Raw genomic sequence first — 19,183 nt, forward strand, 5'->3', positions numbered from 1 at the left:
TTGCTGTTTGGGCTTCGGCTTAGGGGCTGCCCCTCCAGCTGCACAACCTCTGTGGGAGCCCCTCAGGCTGTGGCTTAGGGCGTGACAATGAGCACTGGAGTGGGTGTGTCTGGAAGCTGGGGCTGCTCTTCAGAAATCTGCTGTGTGACTTGACAGAAATCTCTTCCATTACCTTTGCCAGCTGTAAAGTGAGGAAGTTGATTTAGACCAGAGTTGTCAAACAGGTTTCCCTCTTTAACAACAATGGATCTACCATTAGATCCAGTGGGTTTGGAGGGAGAGAGTGCTGGGAGTGTTTTGGAGGGATTGATTGGTGATGTCTGCGCGGGAGCAGGCAAGGTGGGAGGAAGCTAGCACGCTGTGTTTGCCATCTTCCCAGCAGATGACTTCTGAGTGTTCAGCACCCAACTGCCGTGACTCTGTGTACTTCAGAAGACGACTGAGGAGGCTTCGGGGAGGTGTAGGGTGTATGGCTTGTGTTCAGTCTTATAGTCTTTGCTCTCTGCAATCTTGCAGTGCACAGGGCCTCCCAGGCCTCTCAGTCAGGTAAATCCCATCCCTGGAGCTGCATTCCTCCTCAGTCATCACCATGTTGGGGTGACAGAGGGTGGGGGGACCTGGTGGTGTTGCCTCTTTTAAGAAGCTGTTGAGAGAGTGGGCTTTGGACTAGGTGGGGAAGTTGACTCCCACTCCACCACTTACGGCTCTGTTGCTTTGGCCAAGTGAGTTCACCTCTTTGAGCCTCAGTTCCCTCATCTGTGAAATGGGGATAATTACATCACCTACATAAGATTGTGGTCAGGATTTCATGAGATGTGTGTAAAATTCTGGATACATTGTCTGGCACCTGTTGGGCACTCAATCGCTATTACCATTATCAGCGTCATAGCTGTCTGTCCCTTCCACCTTCCCCCACCTGGGGAGCTGGGGTCCTTGCTGTTCAGATGTGTGCAGTGTCCAGCATTTGAGTTGTCTGCATTCCTGCGCTCCCCACTCCCCGTTCCCCATGTCCCTGACTCTGCAGTCAAGGTCTCTATGCAGCCCCAGCATTCCTGCCTCTGGGCCTTTGCGTAGGCTGTTCCTGCCTCCACAAGGCACAGCTGAGGAGTCACCTCCTTCCCGATGCCTTCCTGATCCTATCCCATTGGCAGGGGGTCACCCTCCTGGAGCCTAGAACACTTTGCCCCATCTCTCTCGGCACAATTGGCACTTCTACCCCCACAGACAATCACCACCCCCTTCTGTTTGCCTGGGGTGGGGGTGGTTCCTGTAGTGCCCGATAGGGTGCTGGTGAGGTACTTTGAAGCAGGCAGGAGCCATGAGCCAAGCTTGGGGTCATTGCAGTGGTGATAATAAGCACAACCTCCGTCTTCAGGGGTCCCAGCTGGGTGGGGAGAGTCAGAGAGGATGGGGGACTGGAGAAGGGGGACAGCCAAGCCGTTCCTATCAGTCTGACTGGCTGAGAAGGGGCCTTCCCCGTCACAGGGCTCCGGGGCTTCAGAAGGCACATTGGGCTATGGGACAAGACAGCCAGGCAGATTCTGGAAAAGGAGATTTTTCTGGGACCTGCGGGGCTGGGACTAGAGGCCCCGAGTCATTGCACTCTAAGGCACAGGGGGTGCTGGGGGTACTTACGGCTCTTCTTGGAGACTGAGCCTGCTATAGAGAGAAGACAGAAGAATTTGGTTAGAGAGTAAGTGCTTTGGGCCTTCCCTGCAGGACGGGGCCGGGTGTGGGGGCTGGGAAGATGGGAATCGTGAGTGGTGTTGGCCAGGCTGAGCAGAGTCCCGCCCCGCCCGCCATGATGGGTGTTGAAATGAGCTAAAAGTCCCATCTCATCTGGGAATCCTTCCTCACTTGCCACTGACACCTCTTCACACACACACACATGCACACGGGCCCATGCAGGCACACACACGCACAGGTATGTGTGCATACACGTGCACACGTGTGTACACGCATGCACACTTGAACACACAGACACACACAACTCTGTCATGGTTAAAAAGAAGCGGGTTTCTGTTGTGAGACCTCCTGGAGGCTGAGCCCTACTCCTGGCTGTGGGACGGGGTGTGAGGTCTGCCTGCACAGTGGAGACGGCCACGCCCACTGCACAGGCTGTGGAGAAGGCCCAGAGAGGGCCAGGCTGTCAGAGTCTGGCCCAGCACCGGGTGCCCGGGCCCCAGTGTTGATCAGCCATGTCAGTATTGCCTTCCTGATGTTCCCCAGCACTGACTGTGCAGACAGTCTTAGGGTCCGTGGTCGCCTCCTGACATCTATTCACACTGTATCCCGGTGGTTTCTGTGGTTCTGTGTTAGGTCTCCCACCACATGGCGAATCCTGGAGGACAGGGCCCCCAGGGGCCACAGAAATTCTGAGGGTGAGAACTCTCCTTTTGGTGGGGAGCCCTACACTGAAACATTTTCTATTTGGTCATCAGGGGCTGTTCATCCTGGAGGGTCCCTGCCCCCTGTCTCCAAGACTCCAGGAGTAGGCTGGGACCCAGGCTGGACCGGTCCTAATACTGCATCCATTGCTGTGGAGAGAGCCCTTCCCTGGGTGAAATACAGCTCTGGGGGAGGGATGAGCATCGGGAGGGGTGGTCACCACACACCTGCTTAGAGAGAAAGATGCCCTCAGAATGGGGTTAGGCAGCAAGAAGCAGAGCCCAGGGACATAGAGACTGGAGGCTTTGTGGGGGCCGCTAGGTCCAGCCATACCCAGAGCCCCGTATCCATGGACTTCCCAGTTACAGGACACAAGGCACCCCATTGAGTTTAAACCAGTTAGAGTTGGGTTTGCCGCCCCCACCTGAAAGAACCCTGCTGAATTGGCCAGGTGAATCAGGAGTTCCCAATCTCTGATCCCTGTGCCAGGGGCCCCTGTGGCGGTTTGGGAGGTCCTGGAATAGATTTAGTCCCAATCTCTTGAGACACTTAGTGCTCCCTGAAGTAAGAAACTGCATTATTGTATCATAAAATAAAACAGATTGGTTTAGAAAGAAAACCAACTATATATCAGTATGTAATAAAATATTAAAAATAAATTTGTGCCACAGCAGTGTATGTGCTTCCATGTTAATGCATTAACTACAAGGTGGGTGTCTGTGCAGCCAGGCCAGGAACTCCTGAAGTGAGTGTCGCCTCTTCCTGATCCTGGACACTAGTGGGGTTTGACGGCCACGATTCCCACTGGGAACAGTTCCTGCCACTCTTAGCGTTTTTCAAGACTCTGGAGCATGTTAGCGCATACTTGTTTTTGTATATTCTGTTTGTATATTTTTATATATTCTTAATTAAGTCTGGGGCCACATGTCCCTTATTTCAGGGTCTGAAACACAGACCTAACACAGAGTAGGTGCTTGATGATTTTGGCTGGAGGTGTTGATTTGTCAAACCCCAGGGAGTTGAGTTCTGAGATGGACCCCACCATGGTGGGGTCTCCTTTAAAACACTGTCCCCTCTCCCACCAGTACCTGGGGCCCCCTCCTCTGGAGACCCCCCGATCTCTACTCCTGCCCTGAGCCTCCATCACTGACCTGGGCCTATCTCCTTCAAGGCCATTGGCACAGCCTTATCAATCTCTAGTCTACAAAACCCATGCTCTGGGCCCGGGGACATGGTGGCCATCATGCATCTACATGAATCACCCTGCTCTGGGCATGAGCCCTGGTTGACAAGTGGGTGAGGTAAGGGGTGTGTGAGAGTCCATTGTGGGGCGTTTGTGTTAGAAACAGGGTGACTGGCTTCTCACTGCTGTGAGGCTCTGAGCTGACCTGGCCACTGCAGGTTGTTACATTTGCCGGTGTCAGTGGAGGTGGTTTTTGGTCTTTGAGGAGGACAAATTCAGAGATAGAAATACCTTCCCTTTCTCTCCTTTCTTTGATAAGATTTGGATCTGGGAATCGTGGGTTCCCGATACTATTCTGACATCTACAAGGGAAAGTTGGGCAAGTTTCTTAATCTCCCTGAACTTCTCTTTCTCAGACCATGCATACAGCCACAACGTGAGATCATGCATGAGTCCGTTACACACCACACAATGGACCTCCTCGTGGGGCACTGGTACAGATCGCATGGGACTGTGCATGTAAAGGAGCTGGCATCTGTCACTGATCCATCACCTATCCCTCTGTTCACCCATTCACTCCTCATTCAGTCATCCCTCCATCATCCATCTATCATCCATTTTTCTTTCACTTATCAAATGTTTACTGAGGATCTGCGCTGCACTGGCTGCCAGAGAGATGGATACACAAGATAAAATCCTTGCCTTCAGGATACTGACATTCCAGAGGGCGGAGACAGACCACAACCCAGTAAACAAATACATAATGTTGATGATGATGCTTCAGAGGAAATGGGCTGAATGAGGACGGCTAAAGGAGGAGGAGGAGGAGGGGATGCAGCCTTAGCTGATGTGGCCAGGGAAGACCTCTGAAGGCTGACAGGAGCCAGCCGCAGGGAGGTCCCCAGCAGAGGGAACAGCACATGCAGGTGGAAGCTGCTCAATGCACAGACAGTTTTCTCCCTTCCCTTTTCCCCTCCTTCTTTCATTGTCCTTCTGTCTTTCCTTCTAGGGGCATGTTTCCAGAGTAGCCCTTGATGTAGGCATATGCTTTGGCCAGGGCCTTGGGACACTTCTCTGTTCCTCATGGGCTCTGGGGTTTTGACAGCCTGGTGTCCTCTCTCACCTCCCACCCCCCATGGCTGGGGTCCCAAAAGCAAGCCCACATACTGCCAATGTCTCTGGGGTCACCGGAGATGGAGGGAAGAATGGGCCCTTGGCCCTTAGCCCCGGTCCACAGGCCCTGCCCCCAGCAGTGAGTGGCACTCACCCAGCCAACGGGGCATACGGATGGTTTTCCAGCTGAAGCTGATATAGCTGTGGACAAGGGCCCACGAGGTGATCAGCATGAAAATGAGGGCCAGGAGGCGAAGCAGTACTGTAGAGCAAGGAGACGCTGCCGTGAGACCGCAGTACCAGGCCATATCGCAAGGCCATGTAGCGTGACTACATGTGAGTCCTTGCCGAATCCCCACAGTGAGACCATATGGTGAGCCCCCACATTCTAGGTCCATACCACACCCACACTACACATGGTGGACCAGTCCATGGGCCCATGAGGTGAGGCCAGTGTGACCCATGTGATGACAAAATGGTGAGATCATGCTGTAAAATGACATGGCCACATTCTCCCAAGTGGCACCAACAGGAGAAAAAGTTAGAAGTGCACTGTTCTGGAGCCCCCCCAAGAGAGAATCTCTAGGGGTGAGGCCTGAGAACCTGAGGCAGTGGTAGGAGGCAGGCTCTGCTGCAGACAGCCCTGCAGGTGAGCCACAGAGGCCAGAAAGGCCGTGTTCAGTGCTCGCCATCCACTGCTACGTGATCTCTGATGGGAGCTTGGCCTCTCTGAGTTGCACTCCCTCAGTCCAGGCAGAGTGGATGGACATTGTAACACCGTTGCCACTGAACCCATGGCTTACGGGGAGTGGGTTGGTCCCCACATCATCCACTGACACCCGCTGAGAGCCACCACAGATAACCACACAAAGCCCTTGGCAGGAATACCTGCTGGCCTTGCAGTGGTGGCCTCCCCTGCCTCACAGACAGATTTCTGCCTGACCCCTACCCCCAACTGCCATTAGGGAGCAACCCCACATGGGATGGACCCCCCTGAGCTCCCGGTGCCTTTCCTCACTCTTCCATGAGGGTGAGGAGGGGCTCCAATACACAGCCCCACCTGCCTAAGGACTCCGGTGACTTCCAGCTGCCTCCCAAATCCAATCCAACCATCAGGCAAGTCCCTGCCCTTCGCCTGACCTCCCTCCAGCATCACCCTTCTCAGCCCTGAGTTTGGCTCTGTGGCCTCAAGTTACTTGGGATGGGCAAGAAAGTCCCCCCTGGATCCTGTGGGTTGGAGCTCAGGTGTGTGGGGGTCCCTCCTCTTCTAGGACAGCATGTGACATAGGCACCGAGAATTTCTCTTGGAGATCACATGACACAGCGCTCATTTTGTACCAGGCACTGTGCCACCAGCTCTTACCTACACTATCTCAGTTCATCCTCACAGCAGTCCTCCATGCTGGAGCTTACTGATTAGTTCTACTTTACAGATGAGGAAGCTGAAGCTCAGAGAGACGGTTACTTGGCTAGTGATAGAGGTGGGATTTGAACCCAGGGCAGTAAGCTGCTTTGGATCTTGTGTTCTTAACTCCCTCACAGCTGTTCGGGAATCTCAGTCAATGAACTCTGTTCATTTCCTATTTGGTGCCTCAGTCTCTTTATCTGTACAAAGGAGGTACAGCATGAAGGTGTAGACTAGAAGGCAAAGGCTTCTCCTCATGCCCAGTCCTATGGTATGAGGATTCTACAAGAGCCTTCCTGGAAGCAAATATTTTGCCCCTAATTTCTAGTCAGGGGCAAGATCCCAGCCGAGTGAGTTCACTGTGCCAAAGGCTTTCCATCCCTTCAGACTGGAGGCAGAACGTTGCCTTGTTCACTTCTCCAGGCTTACCCTGGATTGGTTTCCTCCTGGAATTCTGGCCTGACCATTTGAGGAAGACACAGCCAAATGACCTCCCAGTCCAGGACAGGCAGACTCTGCTGGCACAAAAATGATTCCAAAACCAATTTTGGACCTCAACCATGGGCCTTATAATCCTCAGCCCCAGCCCTACCTGACATTCTCATCCTGTCCAGGTGAGGAGCGGCTTGGGGTCAGTGTTAGCCTGTGGAGAGAAGAACATTGAATTGGAAACCAGTATCTGCATCTGAAAGTGAACAGACTGAAGATTAGGGACGGGTACCTCTAACTGAGGTCACCGCCCCTTCAGTTCGGTTCCTCACCATCTGCCGCGTGAGGAGGGGAGCAGTTTTATTCTTCCCTTTCTGCCTTCACTTCTCCTTCACTTTTGCCCCTGGGGTTTTAACTCAACATGTGTTTTTCATGTGTAGACATTAAGAAGTAGAGGCAGGTGCAATTTGCCATCACTATCTCTTGGAGAATTGATCCATCCCCCCATCCCCCCATCCGTCCATCCATTTGTTCATCTGCCTGTTCAGCCTTCAGTTGGCCGAGAGGTACGGAGATAGCTAGCCCCATGGAAACCGTCAGGGAGCAGAAGTCAAGAGATTTTTGCTGATGTAGCAAAATGAAGAGCAATCAGGACCTGTGTATTACAGGTGGGTTTGTGGTGGGTGCTGCCAGTGCATTATCTGCTTTAACTCTCACAGCCCTGCATTCTAGGGGTGAGTAAGCTAAGACTCACTATGGTTAAGCTCAGGGTTACTCAGCTCCCAAGGGTCAGAGTCAGAATTTGGAGTGGATCTCTGGCCGCCCAGTCCCCACAGGCAGTGCTTTTTGTCTCAGAGGAGAGTTGAAATCAGAGTTTCCTCCCTGGTGGAGTCCTGGGCAGGGGTATGGCCATCCTGGGGCCCACCTTTCCCCTGTGCCAGCCCCCAGTGGCTGGGCAGTTACCAGTGATTTGGCAGCTTTGAACACCCCCCAGCAGGACTCTGGAGATGCAGGGGAGCGGAGCGGGGGCTGGAGGTAACTGTCCCAGGCCTTGGACCCTCCACAGCCAGCTGGAGCATCGCTGACGGGTCTCTGACGGCAGTGACTTGCTCCCACCACCTTTCCTGTCCCCTCCCCACCCCAGAATCTTCTTTATCTTAAGAATCTATTTCAACAGACGTGGTGTCCAAGTCCCAACTGCCAAGGATCCAGCTATGAGCTATGGGACCTGCTGGTGAGGCAGTTCGGCTGGGTCTGTGATTGAAAGGACAGCAAGAGCAAATGCAAATCCATGGATCCCCCTGAGGGTTGTAGAAATCCTCCCACCTGCCCAGGCCCTAATCCTCTAGGGCCTCCTAGGTGAGACAGCTGCGCAGCTACCACCTGGCCCACTCACAGAGATTTTGTACAACTTCCTGAAATGCAAACGACCAACTTCTTTTTCTTCCAGATAAAAAAATATGCTCTTGAATGTTCTTGGGCCTGACCTACAGTCTAGGAGCCCAGGCCCCTGGATGAGGCTGGAAGGACCTTCTGTGGGGTGCCCCATACATGGAGGATTTAGGATAGCTGTGGGTGGACAGAGTCGAAGGACAGGGACAGAGTCAGACAGAAGGGAGGAGGGCTGGACGGACGAATGAACAGATGTGGATAGTCACAGAGATGGAGACCAAGACAAGGATGAGAGGGAACGGGAGACGGCAGAGACACAGACAGAAGGAAAGAAAACAAGACAGCGAGAGAGAGACAGGGACACGGAGGACAACAGAGGTAAAGAAAAATATGAATTGTGTACACCCAGATTCAGAGAGAGAGTCGGGGGGCGCTGACGTTAGAGAGAGAGGAGAGGTAGCAGGTGGGGCACATACCAGGGCAGGAGGGCAGCCTCTTGCTCTCATGCCTGTGCCAAGCAGGGACTCTGGCTTCAGAGCAGGGGCAGGGGAGGGACACGGGTAGCGAGGGCTCTCCCAGCCTGGTGTCCCTCCTGGCTGAGTCCCCGACAACCCACTTAGCACTGGCAGGGCTGTCTGTTCTCCGGTGCCCCCCGATGGCTCACCCTGCCAGCCCGTGGTGCTCTGGAGCTGGAGCCCAGGACTGGCCTCCTGGGGATGGGGAGGGAGGGACAAAGGCACCTGGAACGAGTATGCAGACAGGGTGGGGCGAGAATTCGTTCTGCAGCACTCAAACAAAAGTTTCTTTCCTCCTTGTTTTTGCTGAGATTGTCCCAACCTGTTATTCAGGTTAAGACGTTCTGGGGCAAGGGCACGGGGAGGGATGTCCTGATGCCCTCCCTGTGTGGCTGCTTGATGGGCTCAGGTACAGATATGGTGGCTCCAGGGTAGTGGGCCATCCCAGGTAGACGGGGTGGGCGGGTGGAACGTAGGGCCTGGGGTTGGGGGGTGGGGAGCAGGGGAGTCTCCCTGACTGGAGAGCCCGTGGTCTGCCCACACTGTCCTTGAGCCTCTCCCTTTATCCTGCCCCTCCCTGGACTCCTTCTTATATCTGGCCAAGTGTTTAAGCCCTTTTTAGTCCTGTGCAGGCAGGCCTTGTCTCCAGCAGGCCTGGTGCTAAATCAAGCACTGAGAAGTACTTGAGTATTTGGGACTGAATTAATTAGATTCTTGCATAGTCCTGGAAGGTTAAGATGATTAAGCCATCAGCTAGAGGAGAAAGCAGAAGTTCAGACAGGGCAAGTGACTTGTCTAAGGCTACACAGCCAATTATGGATGGCATTCACGAAGCATTCTCTGAGTGCTTGTGGGAAGGCAGGCTGTGCACTAAGCTTGGGAGATACTGCTGTGAGTGGGACATTCTTTGCGCATCCTGGGCCTCTGCAGTGCTAGGCCCTCTGTCTGAACAGTGTTCTTCTGCCGGTTGGTCTGGGACACTCCTACTCATCCTTCGGGTCTCAGTGTAGAAGACACTTCCTCTGGGAAGGCTTCCCTGACCCTTCGAATTGACGTTAAATACTTACCTGTGGCTCTGGATTAGGGGACACTCTAATGTGTGTCCAAAGGGGCTGGCCAAAGAGGCTGTCCAATCAAAGCATTGTGATTTCCTTGTGATTGGTTCGGGAAGGAGCATGTGACTCAAGCAAGACCAATCAGATTTTTTCCTTAGATGGATTTACAGAAACTGGGGAGACTGGCTCTTTTCTCCTGATGATGCTAAGCTAGACATCTGTGCGTCTGGGGCTGCTGGAGTCCTGTTCTCGGCCCTTACAACACATCACCTGTGATTGCAGACAAGTCCCAGCAAAAGATGCGGAAGCAAGGACTGAGCTGCGGGGGCAGCGTGTGCGGTTTTGGTCCCGAGGGAATCAGGCAGTGAGAGGCCTGGGATGCTGAGAAAGAGGATGGACATTGCCATCAGATGACCTGAGTTTTCCACTAACTAGCCACATGTTTTGGGACACCCCTCTCTGGGCCTTGGCTTTCTCTGTGTAAAATGAGGGCGATGCTGTTTACCTGTCCTGAACAAGGTGTGGGCCAGGGAGGCCCCTTGTCTAGGAGGGGTTTGCAAGCCTGCTGGCATCCATCCCATTCCCCACCCCGCCCCTGCCTCCACCCCTGCCCCATTGGCAGCCAGCGTCACTGCTGCTTCCTGCTAGTGCACCTCCATGGCAGGGTTCCCACACGGATGTTTGTTCTTTCTGCAGAACCCAAATGTCCTTACGGCATCCCTCTGCCTGACTGCTTGTGACATTTCTTAATAGCTCTATAGGAGCCAGGACATCAGTCCTGGGGCCACTTGTACACAGGGGCTTTCAGCTTATCCCAGAATCAACATGGATGAGGAAAGGGTTACTCTTTCCCCAGGCTAGGAGGTCTGGAAAGCACCTTGATGGAGAGATAAGTGTGTATTTCCCTGCTTAAATCTGGTCTACGGTTCCTACTGCTCTCAGGATAAGGCCAAAGTGTCTCATGTGCTTCTAAGGCCTCGCGAGATTTGACTCTGACGTGAGGACGCCCTCGCCAGCCTCGTCCTGTGCTGCCCCACTTCACACTTGCTCTAGCAACACAGCACTGCTGGAGGGAGGCTCTTCCCATCCCAGGCTTGGGACATGCTCTTCTCCCCATTTGGACTGCCCTTCCCTGCCTCCTTCCCTCCGGCCACCCTTCCTTGTCCTAGGTCCTTACCGGGCATGCCTTTGCTGTGGGAAACACAAAACTCTGAAGCTGTTTCCTAGTTCATTGTGAGGATCTAGGTTCAGCCAACAGTCACTCCAGAGCCAGCCCTGAGTCACAGGTGCAATGGAAATTGAGCTCTGTGAGCAGGCTCTGCATCCTTCCTGACCACAGTTTCAACCTGTCATCTGCTTACCAGGTCATTTCTAAGTGGGCGTGAACTTGAGGTCACATATGAAGCTTGGAGAAAGAGGAAGTTTGGACGCAGAGACATACATGGAGGACACCATGGGAGGAGTGGAGTTACTGCCACTGCCATGGAACCCAGAGCCTCCTTCCCCAGCACTGGCAGAGGGAGCAGGGCTCGCACTCAGGCTTCTGGCCTCCAGAACCGTGAGGTGATCCGTTCCTGGGCTTTGGGCTGTTCAGTCTGCCGCACTTGGTGAGGAAGCAGGGTGGGGCACGTCTGAGGCGTGGTCCGCTCTCTCACCCAGAGTCCCCCAGTGGGACTGCCTCAGTTGCTCACGGTCACCTGGTGGCTCTCACATCATTTATAGTATTCTGCCCTTCCCTGTCATTCTTCCCTCACCCCCTGCCAATGCCATCTGGGGTGACTTCCCAAGTAAACTACTCTCTCTTGTATCTTTTTCTTAGGGTTTACCTCTGAGACTAGCTTAAAACAACATAAAATTGATCCCTCTGCTCCCCTTGGGCTTCCAAGTCCATGACCCCATCTCCCCATAGACACCACCTTTTTCCCCACTTCGGACCAATAGGTCTCCTGGAGAACTAGCCCAGCCTGGCCGGGTCTCTTCCTCTCCTCTGTGGCCTGGCCCGGGGAAGTCACATGACCGGGTCTCCCAGCTATGCTGGCAGAGCTGGGGTTCACACCATGCTCCGCAGACAGCAGGGTGTGGAAACACCAGGTGGGGCAGCCAGCAGGCCCCAGGCTCACCCTCGCTCACCATGTCCCACTGAGGAAGGGAGTGGGCACGAGGAAGGTCTGTGTGCCCAGGAGGGAGGTATGATCGACTCTTGAAAAAGTAGGTCTTTTAACTGGAGCTCAGAGGATGATCCTACACCAAGAAACTATCCCAACCTCAAGGGTGATGATTAAATACCACAGAGGGCTTGAGCTTTCCTTCACTTAGCAACCAAACATCTGGGGTGGGGTTGGCAGATATGAGCACCTGTGCCGTCACCCCGTGACTCCACCCATGCCAGACCCAATGAAGCAGGCAGAGGTTTGTCATCCTGGGAGTGGGCCTTCTCCCTGTGGGTGCAGTAGCAGTGGAGTTTGGACTGGTCTCCTCCACGGCATTGGCCTTCCTGAACCACACGCTGAACCAGATTTCTGAAACACAGTGGATGTGGCTGACGCCTCCCTCTTCTCACAGATGAGCCTGAGACCTTGCAGAGTCACTGCTGAACAGGTCTGAGCCCTTTGAGTCTGTTTGGTCGGGAGTTATTTGTGGATCTCTGTGACATCTTTTTAAAAACTCCAACTTAGCCTTGGCTGGTATAGCTTTGGACTGAGCGTGAGCCTGTGAACCAAAGCATTGCCTGTTCGAGTCCCAGTGAGGGCACATGCCTGGATCATGGGCAGGTCAGGTCCCCGGTAGGGGGGACGAGGGAGGCAACCACACATTGATGTTTCTCTCTCTTTCTCCCTCCCTTCCACTCTCTGAAAATAAATAAATAAAATCTTAAAAAAAATCCAACTGAATTATTCATCCTTCAGTATTTCCTGGGAATCTCCTCTAAGCAATCACTGTGGTGGGGGCGGGGCGGTGGGGACAGAGCGGACAGCCAAACAGGTTCTTTCCTACTAGAAACACACAGTGAAGGCGGGAGAGGACAAGTCCGCAAAGGGCTGTGGTGCCGTGAGATAGGCGCTCTGGCCGGGGTTCCTTCAGGGCACCTCCTAGCCTGGGAGGCTGTCTGAAAAGACTTCCTGGAGGAAGTGACATCTAGGCTGATGAAGTTCTCCTGGAAGGTGTTTCAGGAAGAGGAAACGGCATGTGCGGGGGCTCAGAGGAGAGGGAGAACACGCTGCTCTGATGGTGGAGAGCAAAGTGAACTACTAGGGTCTTAAGGACGGGGGTGGGGCGGGGGGCCGCACGGGGAATGGCCTTGGGTTTTGTTCTGAGGGCAGTGAGGGGCACGGGAAGAATTAAAGAGGGCCAGCAATGAAAGCTCAGCTCAGCTTGGAGGAGTCAGCACTTCCTCCAAGAAGCTTTCCCTGAGCCCTGGCTCCCGGCCTTTCTCGGGCACTCTGGGAATCCTTCTGTGAAGGGGCCTAGTCATGCTTCATGGTCAGCCCTCATTTTGGGGCTGGCTTCCCCTGCAGGCAGCCGCTCTCAGCGCCTTCTTCACCCATGTCCGTGGTGCTAGCACCAAGGCCCATAGTAGGTGTGCAGTGAATGTTGTTAGAGGGATGTGAGAAGCTTTCTGCTTGGAAAAGAAAATAAGGGAAGAAAAACAGACAAAGCGAGAGCTGTTCCTTCCATCTAAATGGCTATTTTCTTTTTACATCATGGCCCACATTTTTTCAAAAGCCGAACTCTGTCCAGAGGACCTGCTCAGACTTTAGAATCTAACTACTCTTCTCTGGAAATTCACCCTTGGGTTGTTCTCCTCATCATCCCTAGAAATTCTCTGGTTTAAGTGCAGTCACCAAAGGTGGGGGAGGGGGGCTATCTGGTTTTCCATTGGTTTCCTTTTGCTCCACCTCGTGTGGGCAGGGAGTTGTTGCAAGGGAAGAATCCTGCCTGCGTGGGTGTGGGGGATGGAAACGACAGAGGGAGCTCCGGGGCCTGAGGGAGACCCACTCAGGAAGAAAGAACTAAGACTGAGGTAGAGAGCCAGGAACAGAAGAAAACAGAACAAGAGACCCCAAGAGACCGAAAATGACAGACACGTGCACATGAGTGCATGCACATGCGCACGCGCACCTGCACGCACAGCTGTGAGTCAGCGGTTGCTGAGTCCGGCCGGGAACTGGGGGTTTGTGCAGTCCTGCCCAGGCCCGATTTTCTCTTGCCATGAGTTTCCAACCATCGCGTGTCAGGCCTGTGTGTGGATATCAAAGTAACCAGAGGGTGCCTTCAGTCTCTAAGTGGTCCTTGTAAAGTCCTGCTATTTATAGGCAATTATTGACCATGTCACCAGTACAGAGGGAGATAAACAGTGAATAAATCTATAAACAATAAGGCTGGTGGCTCCAACGATTTGTCCTAGTGACATTTATTTCAGAAGGAAGTAAGCCCCTTATTTCCATTATGCCCTATTTTAATTTTATTTATTGGTTTTAATGGTTTTCTCCAGCTCCAGCCGGTGGTAGAATTATTGGCCATGCAGAACTGCACAGCAGGAGATGCAGGAAGATAGGAAGAGGAGCAGGATTCTCAGAGTTCTTACCCCCACGTTCCTGAAGTGCTTCCCAGAATAAGACCACAGGCAGGCAGTGCTGTGAGACCCTGCCTTGTCTTATCTAAATCCTACAATAGCTCAGTGAGGATTTGGGGAAACACAGGGAAGTCAGGTAGTAGGAGTCAGAGGAGGAAAGGGCCTCAGAAACAAACCCAGGCACTCACCTGATGATACATTACTGATTTTAGAGGGAGAGGAAGGGCAAGAGACAGAAATACTGATCAGTTGCCTCCCGTATTCGCCCTGACAGGGGGATTGAACCTGCAACCTAGGTATGTGCCCCAACTGGGAATTGAACCCACAAACTTTTGCTGTACACTCCAAGCAACTGAGCCACCTGTCCAGGGCAGGAGCCACATTCTTAACCCTTCTGTTCTGCGTCTGTAGACCAGGGCTCAACGGTTTTTTATAAAGGACCAGGCCATTCTGGCCTTTGGGGCAGTATGTTCTCAGTCACAACTACTCGACTCTGCCATCGTAGCAGGAAAGCAGCTGTGGACAGTACACAAATGAACGAATGTGGCTGTGTTCTACCAATGCTTTGTCAAAACAGGTGGTGGCCGGTTTGGCTGGGGCCCATGGTTTGTGGCCCCCAGCTCTGGGTGTGGCCCTTGTTAGCCCAGGGTGGATGTGAGCCCAGCTGTTCCCTTTGCTGGACTTCAGCCTGCTTGGGTGTGGGAGGCCACGTGGGGTCACGGAGAGTCCCTAACATCTGTTCCTCCATGCCCCCTGCCATCAGTGCCCTTCTCACAGGGAGGGTTCACCAGCGCGCTGCTTGCTTTGCCGGCCTCAGCTGCCAGCCCTCTGTCCTCATGTGGGTTTTCGGGGAGCTTTCCTCCTAGTTAACCTGGCTAGATTGTCACTGGAAGGTGCTTTGCTCAGTGCCTGGCACTGAGGAAGCCCCCTATAAAGGGCAGCTCTGGCCGTATTTGCATCTTCAGACCTGCAGAGGCCTATTCCGGCTTGGGAATCACGTCTGTGTGACATGGCAATTAAGAATGGGGGGCTTTGGAGCTCCGTTCTGCCATGGATCTGTGGGTGTAATTTTCTCTCAGCCTCAGTTTCCTTGTCTGTGCGTGGCCGTCAGAATCTTTCATTTGGTAAAGATTTAATGAGAGAATGCACCCAAGGAACACGGGACACAGGAAGTATTCCTGACAGTTGTTAAGCAAACAGGCCCCTGGTCTCTCCTTTGGAGATACTCTCTCCACCCTCCCTCCCAAGGAGGCAGCAATCCCTTCAGGATGAGAGAAAAGTGTGCTCAGAGGGGGAGTGAGCTCCTCCAGGCTGTGAGAGAGCAGCAGGAGAAAGCGGGAGGCCATGAGGCCAAACATGCAGCACCCCCTGCGTCAAGGGAGATGGGGTTATCTGAGGCTGCTGGGCATCTTTGGATGCATGAGCCTGAAAGGACGATTTGTGCCTCTTTGCTGAGAGCCTGACTATGGGTCACCAGAGGGGACTAATTGAATCGGGGAGGGGCAGCCTGGAGCATCTGGGTTCACCCCTGACTGTGGCAGGCCTGCTGCTGGCCAGTCTGAATCACTTTAGCAGGTCAAGCATGAGGGAGTTCACATCCAGCCCAGTGGGCAATTCTATTCCTTTCTGACAGAGGCAGCTGGGGCTTAGCCTCTTTGATTAACCAAGGTGGCAGCCTTCACAGTGAAGTCAGCCAGGTCTTGGGAAGGCACTGGGAGATAAGTCTTCTCTGGAGAGGTGTGGGATCCAGAGATATCTGAAGGAGAAAAAATCTTACTAATAATCATAATAATGATTCTAATAAATATTATTATTGTTAGCCTTCCTTTGGACCCTGTGTCCTTTCATTTAATCTTCCTAACAGACTTGTGAGGTAGATTCCTTTATTAGCTGCATTTTAGCCATGAGGAAATTGGGGCTTAGAGAGATCAAGTGACTTGCCTAGGTAGGAAGTGACTCACACAAGTAGAATGACTTTAGCAGTGTTTCCATCCATTACTTTAGTAACCAGTTAAGTGAGGCAGGATGGTTGGAGCCAGGGTGCGGTGGACATCCATAGCTTTGGTCATCTGTCCAGCATCCATTCTCCCTTCTAATGATTGCCCTCATACCATCATGCAGTTGGGTAGGGCTGGCCGCATTTCTGGCTCCAGGGGTGGCCCCATGGCCTAGGCCTACTGACAGGGGGCCTGCCCTGTGGGACTCCAGGCTAGGCCAGGCTGCCACGCCTCACACAGGCTGGCCGCTGCCCAACAGGAGCTGCGCTAGGCTTTCCAACATTAGTCAGGGGTTGGTCTCATCTGAGGAGGAGCTGCCCAGCCCAACATGTTGGCAAACCATGGCTCCAAGTGTCCCCCACCCCAGGAAGGGCCCCTCAGCTCGGTACACTGCCAAATTCCTATTGGATCAGAGTTGCTGGGCCTGTGTATAAATGTGGAGGTGGGCTCCGAAAAAGGTGTGTGAAGGATGACCGCAAGGAAGAACCGAAGGGGCAGCTGCTCCTCCTTGAAGGAGACCAGCCCGTGTCTTACTTGCTGGTCTGGCCTGGCTTGAGGTGGGCAGTGGACAGCCTGATTGGGGGGACAGCAGATGTACTAGAGCAGACAGACAGATGGATAGACTGGAGAAAACACTGGGCAAAGCCCAACTCCTCCTCACAGCTGTGCTTGGCCTGGGAGTGATCACCTTGCTAGCTCACCTCCCACTACTTGCTCCTGCCCTCTTTGTGCAGAACTGCCCCTCCTGCCCCTCCTGCCCCTCCTGCCCCTTCTTTTAGATTCTGCTATGCACCAAATGCTTACTCGCCCTGCCCTCCTGCCCCTGCTAGCATTCCTCTGCCAATTTAATCGCAGAGAAGTCTGTCCCGATTCCTGGGCTCTCTCCTTTATGGCACGTGTCAAAACTGTTTTGAAATGACTATCTGTGCAAGTTGTTCTTTCACTTTCTGGCTAGGACCATGTCTGCTTTACTGTCCTGTCTTGTTAGTCATCGACTCCTTTTTATCAGACATGCAGGTTCAGATGCTCCTTGAAGGAATCACCTGGGAGGCGACTGCTGCACCAGCTCTCTTCTAGTCATGAACCTAGAATCAGCGGCCTCGCAGAGACAGTGCTGCACGGTGGTGGGGAGTGCAAATACTCAGCTACACTGCCCGGGCAAGTGGTTTAATCTCTCCACGCCATGGTTTCCCACCTGCAACATGGGAGTGGGAGTGGTGCCTTCCTCATAGAGGTGATAGAGCTTTAAATGTGTACTCATACAGAGAGTACTTAGCCCAGAGCCTGGCCCTTAGTAGGTGTTATTGTATGTGTTTTACTGCTATTCTAGATGCTACGTAGTGAGAACTACAGGGATTAACAGGGGATGTCCAGATGACCACTCCCATTTTACAGATGAGAAAATTGAGTGTTAATTAAAGGAAGGGGTTAGTCTGGCTTAGAAAGCTGGAAAATTTTTCAAGACCATGAGCCTTTGTTGTAAGTTATCAGAAGCCAAAGAACAACATTCCTTCTTTCCTCATTCATTCTTCAAATATTTGTGTGGCTCATGGTTGACCGTCCAGTGTGTTTTTTGAATGAATAGATGAGTGAATGAATAAAGAGGCCTCTGTGGTTAAGAAAAAAAGGCTGCCATGTGGGCTATCAGATTCCTAGTTTGAATATGCCACCTCATTCTTGTGCGCATGGCAGACATAACTAATCACTCACGGCTACTTTTTCACTGAGCCTGAACACCACCTCAGAATCTTCGTCAGAGTCCACCATTAACTGTTCAGACTTGGCTCTTCAAATAAAACCTGCCTTTCATTGTCCCATCTCAGAAATCTCTTTCATTATGTGGTTTCTTTCTTCCTCTCCTTTCATCTTTCTCTGTCAGGCTCTTTCACTCCTTATTTTCCATTCACCCCACTCTCATTTTCCTTCCTTTCAATAATGTGGACCCAGAGGTACTGCCCTTTGAATTCTGGTAGAAACATACCTGAGGGATCAAGGCTCCTACTTCCCTGCTTCCGTCACTGGAGAAGACGAGAGGGTCCCGAGCCAGCTGACCACCGCCCTGTTAGGACAGTCTGGCCTTCTGGTCTCAGAGGGGCTGGGGCCTCCCCAGAAGTTCTATAGATGCAGCAGGCCTGGAGGGAGGACGACGTGTCTCATGGTTCACCTCGGGTGGCCAGGTCCTCCTGGCCCTACCCAGGCTCTGCCCTCCTGTAGACAGACCTAGCGTAAACTCTCCCTGCTTTGTTAAACAATCTCACCAGGAAGGAGGAAGTTACTCTGAGAGCTCATTGGCAGGAAATGAGTCTAAAGTCTTATGTGGCTAAGGAGCCCCTGGAGCCCTGGCTTGGGCCCAGGCTGCGAGCCTGTCTTTCTCAGAGTTCTAGCCTTGACGGAGGAAGTTTGGATGGGAATTTGAGCAACTCAGTCAGGACTGATAGACCAGGGTCGCTGCCTGAGGACACAAGTCGGGATACAGTACCACACTGCTCCCCAAATGAATCCCATGCTGACAACCTCCTCGGGCCCTGGGGGACCAAGTAGGGGGTAGAGTGAGTTAGCAAAGGTGCCTTCACCTGCTCTGAGGCCCTGGGTCAGGGTGTTGGCTGACGGAGGAAGCAGGGAGGAGGTGAGCCTGTGGGTGGAGACCGAGACGAGGGGGTTGGGATAGGGCAGCAAAGGAGGGGTGAAAGGAGACTGCAGATAGTGAGCCTGGATGAAGGAGGGGGAGGCTGTGATCAGGAGTGAGGAAAACAGGGAGAGAAAGTGGTCTGGGGAAAAGATTCTGCATTTGGTTTGGGACACATGGAGTTAGAATTTACAGCTGGAGAGAGAGGGGGAGGAAGAACAGAGAAGGTCCGGCTGGTGGTAGGATGTCAGCGCAACAGTGAAGGCAGTTTTGTTCCCCTCTTTCCCCAGGACTCCAGGTGCATTTAGAGGGGCTCCGTGTCCCCCACTGCTGATCCATCCCCCCAACCTCCCAGGCATGTCACTCACAACTCATGGTTCCTATTCCTGAGGTCTTTCTCTCCTTAGGATGGGTTCTTTCCCAGGAGGCACCGAGTTCCTCATGGGCTCCTGTGGGCCTTTTTCACCTGTTTGCCGGCAGGGGATGCTTCTATACTTGATGATTTCC

General features: G+C 53.1%; 1 protein-coding gene across 2 annotated transcripts in view; it reads right to left on the reverse strand.

The window, feature by feature from the left end:
- Positions 1-18,072, reverse strand: part of FAM3D (FAM3 metabolism regulating signaling molecule D) — a 33,670-nt gene extending 15,598 nt beyond the window's left edge. Inside the window, exons 1-4 of one of the 2 annotated variants that reach the window (XM_037040807.1) lie at positions 18,032-18,072; positions 6,682-6,732; positions 4,839-4,946; positions 1,636-1,656 (exon numbers count right to left, since the gene is read on the reverse strand). In XM_037040807.1, coding sequence (XP_036896702.1) covers positions 1,636-1,656; positions 4,839-4,946; positions 6,682-6,694 — 142 coding nt within the window. In that variant the 5' untranslated portion in view covers positions 6,695-6,732; positions 18,032-18,072. Of the gene's footprint in view, positions 1-1,635; positions 1,660-4,838; positions 4,947-6,681; positions 6,733-18,031 lie in introns of both variants that reach the window. The other variant, XM_037040806.1, reaches the window with a different exon arrangement.
- Positions 18,073-19,183: the final 1,111 nt, after the last annotated feature.

Source organism: Sturnira hondurensis, unplaced genomic scaffold, assembly GCF_014824575.4.
Source record: "Sturnira hondurensis isolate 20B ecotype Veracruz unplaced genomic scaffold, ASM1482457v3 Scaffold0002840, whole genome shotgun sequence".
In the NCBI taxonomy this organism is placed as follows: Eukaryota; Metazoa; Chordata; class Mammalia; order Chiroptera; family Phyllostomidae; genus Sturnira; species Sturnira hondurensis.